Source organism: Babylonia areolata, chromosome 13, assembly GCF_041734735.1.
Source record: "Babylonia areolata isolate BAREFJ2019XMU chromosome 13, ASM4173473v1, whole genome shotgun sequence".
NCBI classification, from domain to species: Eukaryota; Metazoa; Mollusca; class Gastropoda; order Neogastropoda; family Buccinidae; genus Babylonia; species Babylonia areolata.
In genome coordinates, this window is record NC_134888.1 from 27,961,323 (window position 1) to 27,982,216 (window position 20,894).

Below are 20,894 nucleotides of genomic sequence, written 5' to 3' on the forward strand. Positions count from 1 at the left end.
TCTGCATGCATGTGCATGTGTGTGCATGTGTGTGTGCGTGCATGTGTGTGTGCGCACACCTGTGAGCCATGTGTGTGCTGGGCATGTCATCAATTTGCAGATTTGTATTACTGTATCAACAATATTATCATCTATTACCTCAGCCAGCTGTGAGTGCATGTGTGTGAGACAGAAAAACAAAAGAAGCGTATGACCGAGCACAGCATGAATCTGTGCACATGTACATATGTCTGTATTCATGCACACGAACATGCATGCCTCCAAAATTTATGATGCCATCTTCAGTGAAGTCCAACTTTCAAACCAAACTGTGAAGAAAAGAATGACTTGATCATGAGCAATATTACAGAAACTCAAGTTAGGTAAAGTACCTATCACATCTGGTTAAAACACACTCTCATATGAATTACAGAACATGGTTAGACACATGATTACATGTTAGTCATTGATGTATCTCTAGGTTAACATGTAAAAACATGTCACTTTTATTTACCTGGGCTTGTGCCTGAACAGAAAAAAGACAAGGAACAACTCATAAGAAATCGGCACATATTAAAACTGATAATAGATAAGAATGTGACGACATGTTCACAGAAAATTAAGAACAAATACAGACAACTGAAATCAAACGCTCAAAGTTAATCCTTAATTCAAAAGCAAAAAAAAAAAAAAAAGCACAAAAAATGTGAAGCAAACAAAAGCTGCAAATGTTCACAGAATTCACAGGTAAACATACACACGATTCACACAAAAACACACCAATCACGCATAAACACATGCACAAACATACTCACATACACACCACACACAAAATATCAAACATAAGTCCCAAATGACTACCAACAAGATTTTTCTCTCCAGAAATTATTACTTCATATTTCGCAATAATCTTTATTTAAACTGAAAAATAATAAGGGGCTATAATTCTGTAAAACAGTGCAGCAGAAGAAACACAGAGAGCAAATATAAATGAAACAGAGTAAACATTAAACAAAACGTTAGAGGAATGACAATAACCAAAAAGACAAGAAGAACTGCAACACGCACCACTCAAAAAGAACAAATTGTGACAAACGTTAATATCAACCAATAACATACAAGTAAATATCTGCGCATGTGTACCCCCCCCACCACCACCTCCCACCCCCACCATCACCCAAAATAAAATAAAATCAATAAACAAAGCTACCTTAAACAAAGCCTAATGAAACAAACCAAAAATACTGTTACCCTTGTAAATGAATGAAGAAATAAATAAATAAATAATTCTAAAGTGTGAAATTTTCTACTCTGTGTGAATTTTCCGCTGAAACTTTGGATACTGCTGAGTTTCAGTTTCAGTTTCAGTAGCTCAAAGAGGCGTCACTGCATTCGGACAAATCCATATACACCTCACCACATCTGCCAAGCAGGTGCCTGACCAGCAGCGTAACCCAACGCGCTTAGTCAGGCCTTGAATACTGCTGAGCATTAAATTACTAAACTGTGGTGAGTCTACAAACTGTGTCAAACTTTCAACAACAAAAAAAGACAAAAATGAATAAATAAATAAATAAAAACAAAAGACCAAAAAAAAAAAAAAAGAAAGAAAACAAGGCAAACAGAAGAAACAACTATCTTTCGTAAAGAGGTGAATAGCAACGACCTGTGAAAAATTATCATTTTGAAAAGAAAACAGAAGAAACAGCCATCTTGTGTGTGTGTGTGTGTGTGACAAAAACAAGTGATGACAAAACAACATTCAAAAGAAAAGACACACAAAAATAAAAAATATATACAAAATTTTAAAAGAATAAATAAGTAAATGAATGAAACAGAAACCATATATGTAAACAGCGAACAGCAACAAAACCAAACAAAACACACAAAAAAACACCACCTTTTTGTTGTTGTGTTTGTTCTAAATATGTAAACAGTGTTGTGTTTGTTCTAAATATGTAAACAGTAATGACAAACAATGTTAAAAAACACAGAAGAATACATCCCAAAAAATTCATATAGTAACCGTGTACACAGACACATACACACAAACACCCACACAAACACCGGGGGTGGATGGTGAGGGAGGGGGGGGGGGGCCTACTCACAGCACGAATACGTTTGAGGCACTTGTCCAGCCAGTTGCGGATGGTCAGCTTGGCCACCTCCTCCTCCACAGTGTACTCCAGCTCCTCTCTGGCCAACAGCTCCTCCAGCTGCAGGGACTTGCGGATGTCCACTGACCGGTACGACAGCATGCTGACCACATACATGCCAACCACCGTCGCTTCAGTTCAGTTACTCAAGGAGGTGTCACTGCCTTCAGATAAAGCCATATATACGCTACATCACATCTGACAAACAGATGCCTGACCAGCAGCGTAAACCCAACGTGCTTAGTCAGGCCTTGAGGAAAAAAAAGGAAAAAATTAGGCAGATAGATAATGTAATAAAATACAATGCAAAAAAATAATAAATATAAAAAAAGAAGATAAAAATAAAGTGTTAAGTGTTTGCAGGAACAATCAGGATACCCGGAAGGAACATTCTGAACTTGGTAGGAACACTCAGACTCCAAGCCACATCAGGAAGCGTACACTTTATCTACAAAGCATACAAACACTTGAGCCTACCTGCAACATGGTGTAACCGCTGCCATTAAGCTGATTGGTCCACTCAGTGCTGTTTGAGTTTCAATGTACACACGCATGCACATGATCAGCTGAGCATAATCATGTGAGACCAAGGTTAGTAGTGACTGCCCTGGCCTCGTGATCAATAGATCTAGAGCATCTGGGTAATGTTACAACAGGAAAGCATGTGACCATGCTATGTAGTTGAAAATGAACTCATCAGAACAATTCTGATACTGGTGTAGCGTAACAGCAAACTTTGATCGAGCGTAACAAAATACAGCAAAATCATAACAGTTGGTATCACTGCTCACCTCAACACGTCATGAAAGGTAACCTCCCCACCTGGGTGGAGCCTTTCGATTTCGTAACACATGTGTTTGACACACCTTTCATATATATCCCTCACCTCAACATGTCATGAAAGGTGACCTCCCCAACTGGGTGGAGCTTTTCAATCTTGTAACACGTGTTTGACACATCTTTCATATACATCCCTCACCTCAACACATCGTGAAAGGTAACCTCCCCACTGGGGTGGAGCTTTTCAATCTTGTAACACGTGTTTGACACACCTTTCATATCCCTCACCTCAAGACATCATGAAAGGTGACATCCCCACCTGGGTGGAGCTTTTTGATCTTGTAACACGTGTTTGACACACCTTTCATATATATCCCTCACCTCATCACGTCGTGAAAGGTGACCTCCCCATCTGGGTGGAGCTTTTCAATCTTGTATCACATGTGTTTCACACACCTTTCATATATATCCCTCACCTCAACACGTCATGAAAGGTAACCTCCCCACATGGGTGGAGCTTTTCAATCTTGTAACATGTGTTTGACACACCTTTCATATATATCCCTCACCTCAAGACGTCATGAAAGGTGACCTCCTCACCTGGGTGGAGCTTTTCAATCTTGTAACACATGTGTTTGACACACCTTTCATATATATCACTCACCTCAACACGTCGTGAAAGGTAACCTCCCCACCTGGGTGGAGCCTTTCGATTTCATAACACATGTGTTTGGCACACCTTTCATATATATCCCTCACCTCAACACGTCGTGAAAGGTGACCTCCCCACTGGGGCAGAGCTTTTCGATCTTGTAACACGTGTTTGACACACCTTTCATATATATCACTCACCTCAACACGTCGTGAAAGGTGACCTCCCCACTGGGGCGGAGCTTTTCAATCTTGTAACACATGTGTTTGACACACCTTTCATATATATCCCTCACCTCAACACGTCGTGAAAGGTGACCTCCCCACTGGGGCGGAGCTTTTCGATCTTGTAACACGTGTTTGGCACACCTTTCATATATATCCCTCACCTCAACACGTCGTGAAAGGTGACCTCCCCACTGGGGCAGAGCTTTTCGATCTTGTAACAGGTGTGTTTGACACACCTTTCATATATATCCCTCACCTCAACATGTCATGAAAGGTGACCTCCCCAACTGGGTGGAGCTTTTCAATCTTGTAACATGTGTTTGACACATCTTTCATATCCCTCACCTCAACACGTCATGAAAGGTGTCCTCCCAACCTGGGTGGCTTTTCGATCTCGTAACACATGTGTTTGACACACCTTTCGTATCCCTCACCTCAACACATCATGAAAGGTGACCTCCCCAACTGGGTGGAGCTTTTCAATCATGTAACACGTGTTTGACACATCTTTCATATACATCCCTCACCTCAACACATCGTGAAAGGTAACCTCCCCACCTGGGTGGAGCTTTTCAATCTTGTAACAAGTGTTTGACACACCTTTCATATCCCTCACCTCAAGACATGATGAAAGGTGACATCCCCACCTGGGTGGACCTTTTGATCTTGTAACACGTGTTTGACACACCTTTCATATATATCCCTCACCTCAACACGTCGTGAAAGGTGACCTCCCCACTGGGGTGGAGCCTTTCGATTTCATAACACATGTGTTTGACACACCTTTCATATATATCACTCACCTCAACACGTCGTGAAAGGTGACCTCCCCACTGGGGCGGAGCTTTTCGATCTTGTAACACGTGTTTGGCACACATTTCATATATATCCCTCACCTCAACACGTCGTGAAAGGTGACCTCCCCACTGGGGCAGAGCTTTTCGATCTTGTAACACGTGTTTGACACACCTTTCATATAAATCCCTCACCTTAACACATCGTGAAAGGTGACCTCCCCATTGGGTGGAGCTTTTCGATCTTGTAACATGTATTTGACACACCTTTCATATATATCCCTCACCTCAACACGTCGTGAAAGGTGACCTCCCCACTGGGGTGGAGCTTTTCAATCTCGTAACACATGTGTTTGAAGAGCAGGCGATCCTTCTCCAGGTCCACCTCCAGACGACCCTTCAGCAGCCGCAGCAGGAACCTCACACGGTGTGCCGGGATCAGGCCCTGCACAGCACAGTGTGCAGGTTCTGGGTGCTGTCACAAAGTCTTCACACTGATCTTCTTCTTCTTCTTCTGCGTTCACTCGTATGCACACGAGTGGGCTTTTACGTGTATGACCGTTTTTACCCCGCCATGTAGGCAGCCATACTCCGTTTTCGGGGGTGTGCATGCTGGGTATGTTCTTGTTTCCATAACGCTGACAAGGGTTACAGGATCTTTAACATGCGTATTTGATCTTCTGCTTGCATATACACACGAAGGGGGTTCAGGCACTAGCAGGTCTGCACATATGTTGACCTGGGAGATCGTAAAAATCTCCACCCTTTACCCACCAGGCGCCGTCACCGTGATTCGAACCCGGGACCCTCAGACTGACAGTCCAACGCTTTAACCACTCGGCTATTGCGCCCGTCACACTGATCTATCTATATGTCTATCTATCTATCTGTCTATTTGCAGGGCTTCCGTTACCGCACTCTCTAAAATGAGAGTTTCAGCTAGGGAGCCTACAGGACGCACTATAAAATCTGCATCAATCAAAACATGAACGAGCACGGTCAGCAATGAAGTGCAGAACTTGTGTGAAATTCGCAACCAGGTCATCGTGCAACTCTCAGGAAATAAATACGTTTGTGACAGGATCAACAAACTTTCAAAAATCGTCCTTGAACGGCTTTTCTTTTTCAGTGGTTCACTCCTCTCAATCTTTCTCTCTCACTCACTGTGGGCATGTCCATCTGTCTGTCTGTCTGTTTGTGAGGGGGATGAGTGATGTGTGTGTGTCTGTATATGCATGTATATGGAAATTTATATCTCTCTCTCCCTCTTGTATGTGTGTGTGCATGTGTATCTCTGTGTGTGCGTGTGCATGTGTCTTTCTTTCTCGGAGTTCGGAGAGTGCTTGTGAGTGTGTGCGAGTGGGTCTATCTCTTTCACTCAGTCAGTGTGTGTGTGCGTGTGTGCTTGTGAACTGATTGAAAGGCAGTGTGTGGTGTGTCTGGATGAAAGAATGGTTTCATGACCTGCGACTGGTCGGACTGACTAGAACCACATGAGGACTCCCTAGAACACCTGAGTGGGAGTCCTGTGGACTCTCTAAGCAAACCAACTGTAGGAAGCCCTGATCTATCTATCTATATCTATCTATACATTTTTTGTTGTTGATAATAACACTGATGATAATAATAACAACTGTACATTCATCAACCAATTTATCTATCTATCTATATTTTTGGAGTCAATAATAACAGTGATAATAATAATAACAATTGTACAATCATCAACCGATCTATCTATCTATCTACCTACCTTTGTGTCTGTGTATTTTTTTTTTAAATATAAAAACATTGGTAATAATAATAATTGCATAATCATCAACTGATCTATCTGTCTGTCTGTCTGTCTATCTGTCTATCTATCTATCTATATCTTTCTTTTATTTTTAGTTTATAAAAATATTGATAATATCAATAATAATTGTAAAACATCAACCGATCAATCTATCCATATATCATTTTTTTAAAATAACACTGATAATAACAACTGTACAATCGTCAACCATGTACAACACTAGTTCAATTTAAGGGAGGTGTCTGAAGTGTTCAGACTGATCTATCTATCTATCCATCAATCTATCTCTAAATATATGCTGTTGTTGTTTGGTGGGGTTTTTTTTCTGGTTAACAATAACACTGATAATAATAACAACAATTGTACAGTCATCAACCATGTACACCACAGTTCAGTTTCTGGGAGGTGTCTAAAGCATTAAGACTGATCTATCTATTATCTTTCTATCTATCTATCTATCTATGTATGTATGTATATATATATATATATAGATATAGATATTTATGTGTGTGTGTATATATATATATATATATATATATGTGTGTGTGTGTGTGTGTGTGTGTGTGTGTGTGTGTGTGTGAAGCCCAAAAAATGATATCCTGAACTGAAAGCTCATTTTCATCACAACGAGAAGACGACGGTGAAGAGGAGGAAGAAGAAGACGATGAAGAGGAGGAGGAGGAAGAAGAAGACGATGAAAAGGAGGAGGAGGGAGGAGGAAGAAGATGATGAAAAGGAGGAGGAAGAAGAAGAAGACGACGATGAAAAGGATGAGGAGGAAGAAGAAGACGACGATGAAGAGGAGGAGGAGGAGGAAGAAGAAGAAGACGATGAAGAGGAAGAGGAGGAGGAGGAGGAGGAAGAAGAAAAAGACGATGAAGAGGAGGAGGAGGAAGAAGAAGAAGACGATGAGGAGGAAGAGGAGGAGGAGGAAGAAGAAGACGACGATGAAGAGGAAGAAGAAGAAGAGCTGAACTGAAAGCTCATTTTCATCACAGTGGGATCGACCTCTGACCTTCCTGTTGATGTCCACAAGGTTCCAGGTGTTCTGGAACTGACGGATGTCATTGTAGCTCAGCAGAGCGTCCTCCTCGTTGGAGTAGAACAGGGAGAAGTTCTCCATGATGATGGCTGTCAACATCAAATATAGCACCATCAGTCAGGCCATGTCGTAAGTCATGGTGCTGACATCCACTATCATGTTATTCATCAGCCATGCCTTATATGTCATGGTTTTAATGTCCAAAATCCTGTTGATCATCATCATTTATGCCAACACCTAAGTCATGGTACTAATGTTATACACAATCCTGTTGATCACCATCATTCATGCCCATTCATGTCTTTCCACTTAAAGTAATATTAGAATGCGTGTGTGTGTGCGTGCATGCGTGCGTGTGTGTGTGAGTAGAAGTAGTCATCTTCAATTTCATGCCCTTCATGTCCTTCCGTTTAAAGTCATATTAGATTATTTGTGTGTGTGTGTGTGTGTGTGTGTATCTGTGTCTGTGTGTGCATGTGAAGGTGTGTGTGTGTGTGTGCGCGCGCGCGCGTGTGTGGTGTGTGTGTGTGTGTGTGCGTCTGTGTTTGCTTGGGAGTGGGTGTGCGTGTGTGTGTGTCTGTCTGAGTCTGTGCGTGCGCGCGCACGCGTGTATGTGTGTGTGTGTGTGTATGTGAGTGTGTGTGTGTGTGTGTGTGTGCATGTGTATGTGTGTGTGTGTGTGTGTGTATGCGTGTGTATGCGTGTGTGTGCGTGTGTGTGTGAGTGTGTGCGCATGTGTGTGTGTGTGTGTGTACGTGCATGTGTGTGTGTGTGTATTTGCGTGTGTGTGTGACACATATTCATTGCATTTTAGTAAAACAGGTATAAAATATAATCAAATGTATTACTGGTAAACAGGTCTGGTACACACACCTGAAGTCACATTAACACAGAGAGAGAGAGAGAGAGAGGACAAGACAAGACAAGACAAAATTCTTTATTTCGAGGATAATAGATAAGCACTGGTGTGCTTTTCTACATCCAGTCCCCACCCTGAACAGGGTCTACACTACACAATACTAAATAAAAAATAAAGTATGGTGTTAGTAGAAAAACATAACAGAGGAAAAAATTAAACAATCAAAAATTTTTTTTTAATTTTAAAAATCAAACACACACTCACACATGCACATACAGGCACAAGCATGGTGTTAGTAAAATGCACAGGGAAAAACAATTAATGAAACAAACACACACAACACACACCACACCACAGACCAGAATGGGGAACGGAGGGTGAGGGAGGTTCTCAGGAGAGAGAGAGAGAGAGAACTCAGAACTCAGAAAGTTTAATGTACATCGGCCTTGGGCCACAATACAATGGGGAAGGGTGGATCGGTGAGGTTGCATATAACATTGTGTTATCCATAGCAACAACAACAACAAAAACAAGTACAAACTGAATTAATATATACTTAAACAATGTGCCCATCATATAGACATTTGTTTTTATATAGTATTTCACCATGCTTGATCACTAACTGCAGATTAACTTTTTCCTTGTATTGATAGCATGGAAAATATATCTTGATACATTATGTCTGTGATTGAAATTTGTTGCTCCAAGTAACACATGCAAGGGGAGTCTAAAGAGAGAGCTTCAGAAGATGAACTCAACACGTGATTCTCGTTTATTTCATTATGAGCAAGGGCTATTGCATTCTTGTCAGTACACACACACACACACACACACACACACATACACACACATAGAATATAAAAATACACACACGCACACATCGCCACACGCACGCACACACACACACACACTATAAAAATACACACACGCACACATCGCCACACACACACACACACACACACACACTGACAGCAGAAACAACCAGCAGCCAGACAGCAGACCAGACCCCAGCAGTACGTACGTACCGACCAGCAGGTTGAGCACAATGTAGGTGATGATGACGTAGAAGGTGCAGAAGTAGATGATGGAGGCGTGGTAGTTGCCGCAGTCTGTCTCCCAGAAGTTTCCTCCCGGTGTGCAGAACGGGGGCTGCACCTAACAGACAACACCACACTTTCCCTTTACTTCTTCGTTCGTGGGCTGCCACTCCCATGTTCACTCGTATGTACATGAGCAGGCTTTTACATGTAAGAACGTTTTAACCCTGCCATGTAGGCAGCCATACTCCATTTTCAGGGGTGTGCACGCTAGGTATGTTCTTGTTTCCATAACCCATCGAATGCTGACATGGATTACAGGATATCTAATGTGCATATTTGATATTCTGCTTGCGTATACACATGAAGGAGGTTCAGGCACAAGCAGGTCTGCACATTCGTTGACCTGGAACCCTTTTACCCAACAGGCACCCTTAGTGAGATTTGAACCCGGGACCCTCAGACTGAAAGTGCAACGCTTTAACCACTCGGCTATTGCACCCATCTGACACGACACCAAATGCTGACAACATTTACAGATCTTTAACTCTTTTTAGCCCTGAGCCCCAAGCAATGCCCTGCTGTTAAAATTTGTTTCATTAAAACGGTGTACATGTTCCTACATACGCACAAACCGCAAATCAAGAGAACCAACTTCTGCAGTTTTCCTGGCTGTGTCCCTGTGTGTCAATCAACAGGAAAAACCGCTCGATTCCAGCTTTTTTTTTCTTCGTTTTTCTGCATCAGAACAGCAGGGGAACCTGACAATGCTGTAAACTCCCTGAGGTTGAATGTGTTATTGTTCATATCTGATCTACACACACAAAGGGGTTTCAGGCACTAGCAGGGTCTGCACATATGTTGCCCCGGGAGATGGGAAAAATCTGTACCTGTCACCCACCAGGTGTGTCAAAACCAGGGATCTCACTCAGGAAACTTGGGCAAGAACCCAGCACTCTGACTGTTTGGCCACCACACCCATCAAAACCGTCATTACACGGCTACTCTGTTGTTGTTGTTGTTGATGTTGTTGTTGTTGATGTTGATGTTGTTGATTGTTGTTGTTGTTGATGATGTTGATGTTGTTGTTGTTGCTGATGTTGTTGTTGTTGTGATTGTTGTTGTTGTTGATGTTGATGTTGTTGTTGTTGATGATGATGTTGTTGTTGTTGTTGTTGTTGATGTTGTTGTTGATGATGTTGTTGTTGTCGCTGATGTTGTTGTTGTTGTGATTGTTGTTGTTGTTGATGTTGTTGTTGTTGTTGTTGTTGATGTTGTTGTTGGTTGATGTTGTTGTTGATATTGATGTTGTTGTTGGTTGATGTTGTTGTTGTTGTTGATATTGTTGTTGGTGGTCGTTGTTGTTGATGTTGCTCATGGGCTGCCACTTCCAAATTCACTTACATCCACAAACAGATAGTTTTTACCCCAGCCTGAGGCAGACAGTGTTTGGGGGAAGGGGCATGTGCATGTTGTGCATGTCTAGGTTTCCATACTTCACCAAAAGCTGACATGGATTACATGATCATCAGCATGTCGGTACATATGAAGGCAACTTAGCTACAAGCAGGTGAGCACACACCTTGATCATGGACCCCAGAGAAATGGACCTCCACCCCGTTGAGCTACCCACATTCAAACTCGTGATTCTCTGACTGAAAAGTCCAATGCTCCAACCACTTGGAATTTGTATCCATTCAGTAAACAGCAAAAATACATCATTTGCATTAAACATACTCGGCAGAAGTAAATAGTTAACTGCAAAAATATTCATCTTTCACATTGAACATACTCCGCATGTATCTGAAGTAAATATCTCTCTCACTGCAGGTATGTTTTTACAAATGCTCACACAAATGACATAGCAGAGAAAAGGAGCGCCAGACAGAGACAGAGACAGAGGGAGGAGCAGTCTGAAAGGTGAAGTAAAAGTGGAGGGATAGAATCAACTCACCATACAGTCTGAGAGGTGAAGTGAAAGCGGAGGGAGAGAATCAACTCACCATACAGTCTGAGAGGTGAAGTGAAAGCGGAGGGAGAGAATCAACTCACCATACAGTCTGAGAGGTGAAGTGAAAGCGGAGGGATAGAATCAACTCACCATACAGTCTGAGAGGTGAAGTGGAAGCAGAAGGACAGAATCAACTCACCATACAGTCTGAAAGGTGAAGTGAAAGCGGAAGGAGAGAATCAACTCACCATACAGTCTCAGAGGTGTAGTGAAAGCTGTGGGAGAGAATCAACTCACCATACAGTCTGAGAGGTGAAGTGAAAGCGGAGGGATAGAATCAACTCACCATACAGTCTGAGAGGTGAAGTGAAAGCGGAGGGAGAGAATCAACTCACCATACAGTCTGAGAGGTGTAGTGAAAGCTGTGGGATAGAATCAACTCACCATACAGTCTGAGAGGTGAAGTGAAAGCGGAGGGATAGAATCAACTCACCATACAGTCTGAAAGGTGAAGTGAAAGCGGAGGGATAGAATCAACTCACCATACAGTCTGAGAGGTGAAGTGAAAGCGGAGGGATAGAATCAACTCACCATACAGTCTGAAAGGTGAAGTGAAAGCGGAAGGATAGAATCAACTCACCATACAGTCTGAGAGGTGAAGTGAAAGCGGAGGGATAGAATCAACTCACCATACAGTCTGAAAGGTGAAGTGAAAGAGGAAGGAGAGAATCAACTCACCATGCAGTCTGAGAGGTGAAGTGAAAGTGAACAGAGAGAATCAACTCACCATACAGTCTGAGAGGTGAAGTGAAAGTGAACAGATAGAATCAACTCACCATACAGTCTGAGAGGTGAAGTGAAAGCTGTGGGATAGAATCAACTCACCATACAGTCTGAGAGGTGAAGTGAAAGCGGAGGGATAGAATCAACTCACCATACAGTCTGAGAGGTGAAGTGAAAGCGGAGGGAGAGAATCAACTCACCATACAGTCATGCATGATTTTGTTCCAGTCTTCCCCAGTCACAATGCGGAACAAAAGCATGATGGCGTCTGGGGCCGTCTCGAAGTTGGCGTGTCTGTTCAAAAGACACAAGATTTACCCGTCAACATTATTCAGAAAGAGGCGTGTCTGTTTTAACAACACAGGTTTAACCACCAACATTATTCAGAAACAGATTTGCCCACCAACATTATTCAGAAAGAGGCGTGTCTGTTTTAAAGATAAAGATTTGCCCATCAACATCATTCAGAAAGAGGTGTGTCTGTTTTAAAGACACAGATTTGCCCATCAACATCATTCAGAAAGAGGCGTGTCTGTTTTAAAGATAAAGATTTGCCCATTAACATTATTCAGAAAGACTGATGACATGAAAATAATAATAATAATAAAAAGACATCTGGTTCGCTCAATCTAATGATACAAAAGCCCTGGGCGTTTACAATAAAAAAAAAAAAAAAATGCAATGACGCGTGCATACTAAAAAAAACCAAAACAACACACAAATACACCTGCACACACAGATCATCCCGTTCCAACTCCATCCCACAAACCCACAACCACTCCACACAAAAATGCTGACACACACATGCGCATGCACACACACATCCCGATCGTTCAAGGCATATGAACATGTGTACGTTTAGAAATAGTAAAAAAAAATGATAGAAGTAAAAAAATTAACTTGACTGAAACATAAAAGTGAAGACAATGAGTTATTTACTGATTTGAATGTCTAGAAATAAATGAGTTTTCAAAGAGGTTTTGAAAGAAGGGCAAGAAACAGCATGATGGACAGGAAACCGGAGTGAATTCCATGCAGTAGAAGCCTGGAAAGAGAAAGTGCATTTTCCAAATGATCTGGTTCTGCAGGAGGGAATTTTTAAGAGACAGTCACCACCTGAATACCGGAGCTGGCGAGATGAAGAGTAGTAATGCAGAAGCTCAGAAAAGTATAAAGGAGACATGCCAATCATAAATTAGTAGCACAGAAGAGAGAGTTTGTACTCTTTTCTTTTCTCAATAGGTAGCCAGTGGAGGGAGTGAAGGAGAGGAGTAAGATGAGCAGAATTGGGGAGAGTGGAAGATAAGCCGTGCAGCATTGTTTTGGATTCTCTGAACTGTGGATAACAAGTGACATTGCACAGATGACTCCATCCTTCATCTACCTGTTTTCAACCAACTCACCATTCATCCCCCTCCTCTTCCTCTCCTACCTATGAAACTATAACATTGTAAAAATCAATACTCTAACAAAATGTCTACAATCACCAGTATGTGGCACAAAACTCCTCCACCTCATTCATGACACAGAAAACCTACCTATATGTCAGTAAAAGACACTGAGAGATTGATACCAATAATAGTTTAGTGCCTATCCTTGGTCAGAGACCAAGCTCTAACCACTTCACAAACATGGACACAAACACACATACTGGCACACACACACACAGACACACACACACACACACACACACACACACAACTCACGGTGGTGTCTCACCTGCCCAGGTTGTAGCCGTACTTGACGGAGCCGAAGAGGATGACGCCCATGTAGGCGTAGAAGAGCATGAGGAGGAACATGCCCATGATGATGAAGAAGCTCTTAAACACTGACATCACCACCGTCTGCATCAGCATCTTCAGCGTGGCCTGCAGGGCACAGGGGGCGTCCTCTTGTCACGTTGTGACTGACATTCAACTTTATCACAATCTGCCTTCATGTGGCTTAATTCAACAGACAAATTGATTTATTCGCTATTTGTTTATAAATGATATATATTCTGCAACACAAGGGTTGTGACTGACATTCAACTTTATCACGACTTGATTTATCCACTGAGTATTTGTTCAGAATTAATCTATTTTTGCAACACAAGGGGTGTGTCCTCTTCACATCTAAGATTTTGTGACAGACATTCAAATTTTATTTATTCACTGAATATTTGTTTAAAATTAATTCGTTTTTGCAACACAGGGGTGTGTGTGTGGGGGGGGGGTCCTCTTCACATTTTGTGACTGACATTCAACTTTTATTTATTCACTGATTATCTGTTTTAAATCAATCTATTTTGCAACGCAAGGGGCATCCTCCAGTTATGTCATGATTGACATTCAACTTTTATCATGCTTATCTTTGCCTTTAGTTTCTCAAGGTGTCACTGCATTTGGATTAATCCATATATGCTACACCACATCTGCTAGGCATATGCCTAACCAGCAGCATAACCCATCGCACTTTGTCAGGCCTTGAGTGTGTGTATGCATATTTGTGTACCTATCTGAGTGGATTATTTCTACAGAATTTTGCCAGAGGACAACTCTTTTGATGCCATGGTTTCTTTTTCAGTGAACCAAATGCTGCACGCAGGACCTCGGTTAATAATTTCATCTGAACGATTTGATTTTCTGGTCAAACTTCGGAGAAAAGGCAAGAGCAGGACTCAAACCCAGACCCTCACAGACACTGAACTGGCAGATGTGCATCTTGTCCATTCTGCCATCTTTCTCTGGGACCACAACATCCCTTGGCAAATAGTTGTCACTGAGCATAAAATAGGCTTGGCACTGAAAGGATTAAAGACAGAAAAGAAAAAAAAAACACAGAGAAAAATAAACTGAAGTACTGCCAGCTGTAATATATACACATATATGTTACATGTCTGTCTGAGTGTGTATGTGTGTGCGTCTGAAATCTGACTGAATGACACAGGAAACGAATGATGAGCGCCCAGTGGCAGCCGTCAGTCGGCTCTACCCAGGTAGGCAGCCTGTGGTGCAAATGTCCCCGTGTATGTAAAGCGCTTAGAGCTTGGTCTCTGATCGAGGATAGGTGCTATAGAAGTATCCACATCAATCAATCAATCAAACATATGCCTGCCACACTGTCAAACAAAATCAAGAAAAAAAAAAAAGAAGTCTTTTACTTACGTGCTTGCCAGTTATTGTGAAGAAACGTAGGACAATGACAAAGTACCCCAGAGAATTGATGGTATCATGCATCTGAAAACAACATTCACGGACTGAAGTGAAGCTTACTCCCTAAAAACATCATGTGTATAAGACTTCAACAGACAATTACATCTATGCCAAAAACTTGTTGGACACAAGCTAGTGAATTTCCTTTTTTTTTTCTGTATCGTTTGTACTATGTTACCCAAAGGAAATGTTGTACCTCTGATTGATTCTAACCTTGTATGTGTGACTCTGTCCTGATGCCAGCATTATTTATTGAATCTGTCATGTTTCCATAACCCACTTAACACTGACATGGATTACAGGATCTTTAACATGCATATTTGATCTTTTGCATGCATATACATTGCAGCATTCTCACCATTCAACCACAGCATCCGTCATGTGTACTGAAGATTCACATTCCTCCTGCTACATGAATTACCCTGATAACCTGACTGTCGTAGGTATGTCTGTCCTATCTATTTATCTAGAGAGAGAGAGAGAGAGAGAGAGAGAGAGAGAGACGGACACGGACATTGTTTTATTGTCATTGACAATACTATCCTTTGGCAAGGGGGACAATGTATGAACAAAAGAACGACGACAAACAACAACAAAATCATAAAATACAACATATTGTTAAGATTAAAAAGGAAAATAAAAAAGCTTGACCATCAAACTTTCTACAAAGTCATTCAGAATTATAAACTGTGTAACAGTGTTTTTTCTATAACTATGAGGCTCCCGAAGATAATTTCTTTTTCCGACAATCCCAAGCTAGGGCAATAAATTTCGCTAGTGATCTTATTCCTACTTCATCATCTATCAAAAGCGTACTGGTAAGGTTCATGTTCTCTAAATTTTCACTGTTGAAAATTGAGCATTTCTTTTGAATTTCTTCAAAATACTTACACATAAAAAAGGAGAGTGTGAGAGAGACAGAGAGAGAGAAACAGAGAGAAACAGAGAGAGAGAATTTTTCTTGTGGTATTAAAAATGACGGAAAAAAAAAAAAGTAGAAGAAAACATGATGTGTGCATTTGTCCTGTGATGACTGACACATTGTGACTAGCAAAAGGAAATGGTACAAAGGGTCAATCTGAATTATACTTGTTTTTCTTGTGGTATTAAAAATGACGAAAAAAAAAGTAGAAGAAAACATGATGTGTGCATTTGTCCTGTGATGACTGACACATTGTGACTAACAAAAGGAAATGGTACACAAGGGTCAATCTGAATTATACTTGTTTTTCTTGTGGTATTAAAAATGACGGGAAAAAAAAAGTAGAAGAAAACATGATGTGTGCATTTGTCCTGTGATGACTGACACATTGTGACTAACAAAAGGAAATGGTACACAAGGGTCAATTTGAATTATACTTGTTTTTCTTGTGGTATTAAAAATGACGAAAAAAAAAGTAGAAGAAAACATGATGTGTGCATTTGTCCTGTGATGACTGACACATTGTGACTAACAAAAGGAAATGGTACAAAGGGTCAATCTGAATTATACTTGTTTTTCTTGTGGTATTAAAAATGACGGGAAAAAAAAAGTAGAAGAAAACATGATGTGTGCATTTGTCCTGTGATGACTGACACATTGTGACTAACAAAAGGAAATGGTACACAAGGGTCAATCTGAATTATACTTGTTTTTCTTGTGGTATTAAAAATGACGAGAAAAAAAAAGTAGAAGAAAACATGATGTATGCATTTGTCCTGTGATGACTGACACATTGTGACTAACAAAAGGAAATGGTACACAAGGGTCAATCTGAATTATACTTGTTTTTCTTGTGGTATTAAAAATGACACAAAAAAAAGTAGAAGAAAACATGATGTGTGCATTTGTCCTGTGATGACTGACACATTGTGACTAACAAAAGGAAATGGTACACAAGGGTCAATCTGAATTATACTTGTTTTTCTTGTGGTATTAAAAATGACGAAAAAAAAAAAAGTAGAAGAAAACATGATGTGTGCATTTGTCCTGTGATGACTGACACATTGTGACTAACAAAAGGAAATGGTACACAAGTGTCAATCTGAATTATACTTGTTTTTCTTGTGGTATTAAAAATGACGGAAAAAAAAAAGTAGAAGAAAACATGATGTGTGCATTTGTCCTGTGATGACTGACGCATTGTGACTAACAAAAGGAAATGGTACACAAGGGTCAATCTGAATGATACTTAACTACAAATGACGAACAATACAAACACAGGCGTTGCAAAGTTTCCTAATTGGGATGATGTGTGAGGTGATCCATATATTCACACTGTCAGCACTACTTGAATCAACTAACAAACAAACGAACCTTTTTTATTGAGGGGAAAATGGAATAAGCATAAAATTAATGGATTGTTTTCATCCTGCCCTCATGAAAAAGGAACATAAATACTCCATAAAAACGCATAACATTACATGAATAAATTTCAAATTTTGTCACCAAAAAGTAGAAGAATGACATAAGTACATGCACAAATAATAGATCAGAAAGAGAAGAAGGAAGGCCACACATAGCTACTCTCCCAGGACAAGGATCACACAGTCACAGCTACTCTCCCAGGACAAGGATCACAGTCACAGCTACTCTCCCAGGACAAGGATCACACAGTCATAACTACTCTCTCGGGACAAGGATCACACAGTCACAGCTACTCTCCCAGGACAAGGATCACACAGTCATAATTACTCTCTCAGGACAAGGATCACACAGTCACAGCTACTCTCTCAGGACAAGGATCACACAGTCACAGTTACTCTCTCAGGACAAGGATCACACAGTCACAGTTACTCTCTCAGGATAAGGATCACAGTCACAGCTACTCTCCCAGGACAAGGATCACACAGTCATAACTACTCTCTCGGGACAAGGATCACAGTCACACCTACTCTCTCAGGACAAGGATCACAGTCACACCTACTCTCTCAGGACAAGGATCACACAGTCACAACTACTCTTCAGGACAAGGATCACAGTCACAACTACTCTCTCAGGACAAGCATCACACAGTTAGTGCTTCTCTTCAGGACAAGGATCACACAGTCACAGCTACTCTTCAGGACAAGGATCACAGTCACAACTACTCTCTCAGGACAAGGATCACAGTCACTACTCTCTCAGGACTTCTTCTTCGTTCGTGGGCTGCAACTTCCACGTTCACTCGCATGTACACGAGTGGGCTTTTACGTGCATGACCGTTTTTACCCCGCCATGTAGGCAGCCATACTCCGCTTTCGGGGGTGTGCATGCTGGGTATGTTCTTGTTTCCATAACCCATCGAACGCTGACATGGATTACAGGATCTTTAACGTGCATACTTGATCTTCTGCATGCGTTTACACACGAAGGGGGCTCAGGCACTAGCAGGTCTGCACATATGTTGACCTGGGAGATCATAAAAATCTCCACCCTTTACCCACCAGGCGCCGTCACCGTGATTCGAACCCGGGACCCTCAGATTGAAAGTCCAACGCTTTAACCACTCGGCTATTGCGCCCGTCTACTCTCTCAGGACAAAGATCACAGGATCACAGTCACTACTCTCTCAGGACAAGGAACACAGTCACAACTACTCTCTCAGGACAAGGATCACAGTCACAACTACTCTCTCAGGACAAGGATCACACAGTCACAACTACTCTCTCAGGACAAGGATCACAGTCACAACTACTCTCTCAGGATAAGGATCACACAGTCACAGCTACTCTTCAGGACAAGGATCACAGTCACTACTCTCTCAGGACAAAGATCACAGTCACAACTACTCTCTCAGGACAAGCATCACACAGTCACAACTACTCTTCAGGACAAGGATCACAGTCACAGCTACTCTCTCAGGACAAGGATCACAGTCACAGCTACTCTCTCAGGACAAGGATCACAGTCACAGCTACTATCTCAGGACAAGGACTACACAGTCATCGCTGCGAGGATTACATTTTTGGTGTCCAGGCCGTATTTGAGGATGATCCAGATGACGCCGAGGAAGGTGACCAGCATATCGAAGCGGTTCCTTCTGCTAGTCCAGTAGCCCCCAGGGGACAGCGCTATCATCTTCATGATCACCTGGACACAGGCACAGAGCCTCAAACTATCTGCTCTCTGCTGGACTCTTGTTGTCTAACTTTCTCAAACCCTCCACCACCCTGACATTTTTTTTCCATGTGTGTGTGTGTGTGTGTGTGTGCAAGGCAGGCAAAGCAAGAATTTCATTTCGTGTGCTCCTGGGGACATTGAAACATTACATACATGGACTCTTTGTCAAACTTTCTCCACCCACACCTCCCAGCCACCCTGACTTCTTTTCATTTGTTTTTTTTTCTTTTTTTAATGTTTCTATTCTAAAATTTTCCATTTTAACATTACAGAACATATATGCACATCCAAATATCTACACACATACAAAAAACAAACAAACAAAAACCAAGAAAAAGTAGGAAAAACGATACTAAGATATATCAAGATCATCATTAAAAAGAAATGAAAACAGAATACATTAAATGAATGATCAAAAACAAAACAAAAAAAACAACAACCAAAAAACAGAGAGAGTGAGAGAGATATACATACATACCTGGGTTGTTGTTTTTTTATAAAAGTATACATGTGATCACTCTGTGTATAATCAATGTTCAATACTGTATGATATGTTTCTGTATTAGAAATATATTCACTGGTTCTTTCTGCTTTTATGTCTAAAATATATTGCCTGTAATAAGCAGAGTGAATGTGTGAAGACACATTGTACAGGGTTCGAATTTAGCAGGTTCCCAGGTGCAAATGCTACAAAAAGTTGGCTCGGGCACGCAAATTTTATGTCAAGAGTGCCCAGTTGGTACTCAAAAATTGACAGAGGCGAAAGAAAATTAATTAAAAGACACACGATCGGATTTTGACATTCATGACGTGTTAGCGATGAACAATATTTCCCATCTTCAACGTCAAAAGAAAGGCTCCCGAAACAGAGATGAAAGCTAGGGATAATAAAAAGAATAAACAGCAGGACTACGAATCAAAGCACCAGTGTGTGTACAAAGCAGCCCGGCAGAAAGACTTTCCTTGGCACAGTTTATTTCATTTTATTATGCTGGCACTCAAAACCACAACTGGGCACTCAAATGCCTTGTCCAGAGTGCCTGATTGGTACTCAAAAAAAAAAGAGTTAAATTTGAACCCTGGGGTATGTGATGTTCTAACATTTATGTCTCAGTCATATATCGAAAACATGTATTTACAATGTTTCCATCTTGATTACAAGTCTATGTTGTGATAATGCACGAGCCAGGCCAAATTTCTCTAATTTGAGGTGATAAAAGTTATCCTTATATTAATGAGTCTGGGTGAGTAAAGCATTTACAAACTGTGAAGAGTGGTAACTCTCTCCATCTCCAAGGTACACAACTTCAAGGTGATGCTGCTTATGATTGTTCCACATTAACTCTCTCCATACGAACAGCGAAAGAGACGACGTTAACAGCGTTTCACCCCAGTTACCATCATCAAAATATTGCAAGCGGAAGGCTCTTATACTGAAGAGGTGAATGTTGACAAAGAATACCACAATTCTGACGACGGAAGCTAAAGGTTGGGTCATTCAGATACCCACTGGACATCCGAGGGGTCTGTGTAGAGGAGAAGAGAGGACTGGCCGTACTGAGTGAGT

General features: G+C 41.3%; 1 protein-coding gene and 1 pseudogene across 1 annotated transcript in view; one reads left to right on the top strand and one right to left on the bottom strand.

Moving 5' to 3' along the window:
* Positions 1 to 20,894, bottom strand: part of LOC143289183 (sodium leak channel NALCN-like) — a 115,208-nt gene that overhangs the window by 16,949 nt on the left and 77,365 nt on the right. Inside the window, exons 32-39 of the mRNA XM_076598108.1 lie at positions 19,169 to 19,297; positions 15,199 to 15,270; positions 13,772 to 13,920; positions 12,253 to 12,346; positions 9,307 to 9,436; positions 7,396 to 7,511; positions 4,876 to 5,033; positions 2,088 to 2,238 (exon numbers count right to left, since the gene is read on the bottom strand). Of these exons, the coding sequence (XP_076454223.1) occupies positions 2,088 to 2,238; positions 4,876 to 5,033; positions 7,396 to 7,511; positions 9,307 to 9,436; positions 12,253 to 12,346; positions 13,772 to 13,920; positions 15,199 to 15,270; positions 19,169 to 19,297 (999 nt within the window). The remainder of the gene's footprint in view (positions 1 to 2,087; positions 2,239 to 4,875; positions 5,034 to 7,395; positions 7,512 to 9,306; positions 9,437 to 12,252; positions 12,347 to 13,771; positions 13,921 to 15,198; positions 15,271 to 19,168; positions 19,298 to 20,894) is intronic.
* On the top strand, positions 15,626 to 18,959 carry LOC143289288 (uncharacterized; annotated as a pseudogene).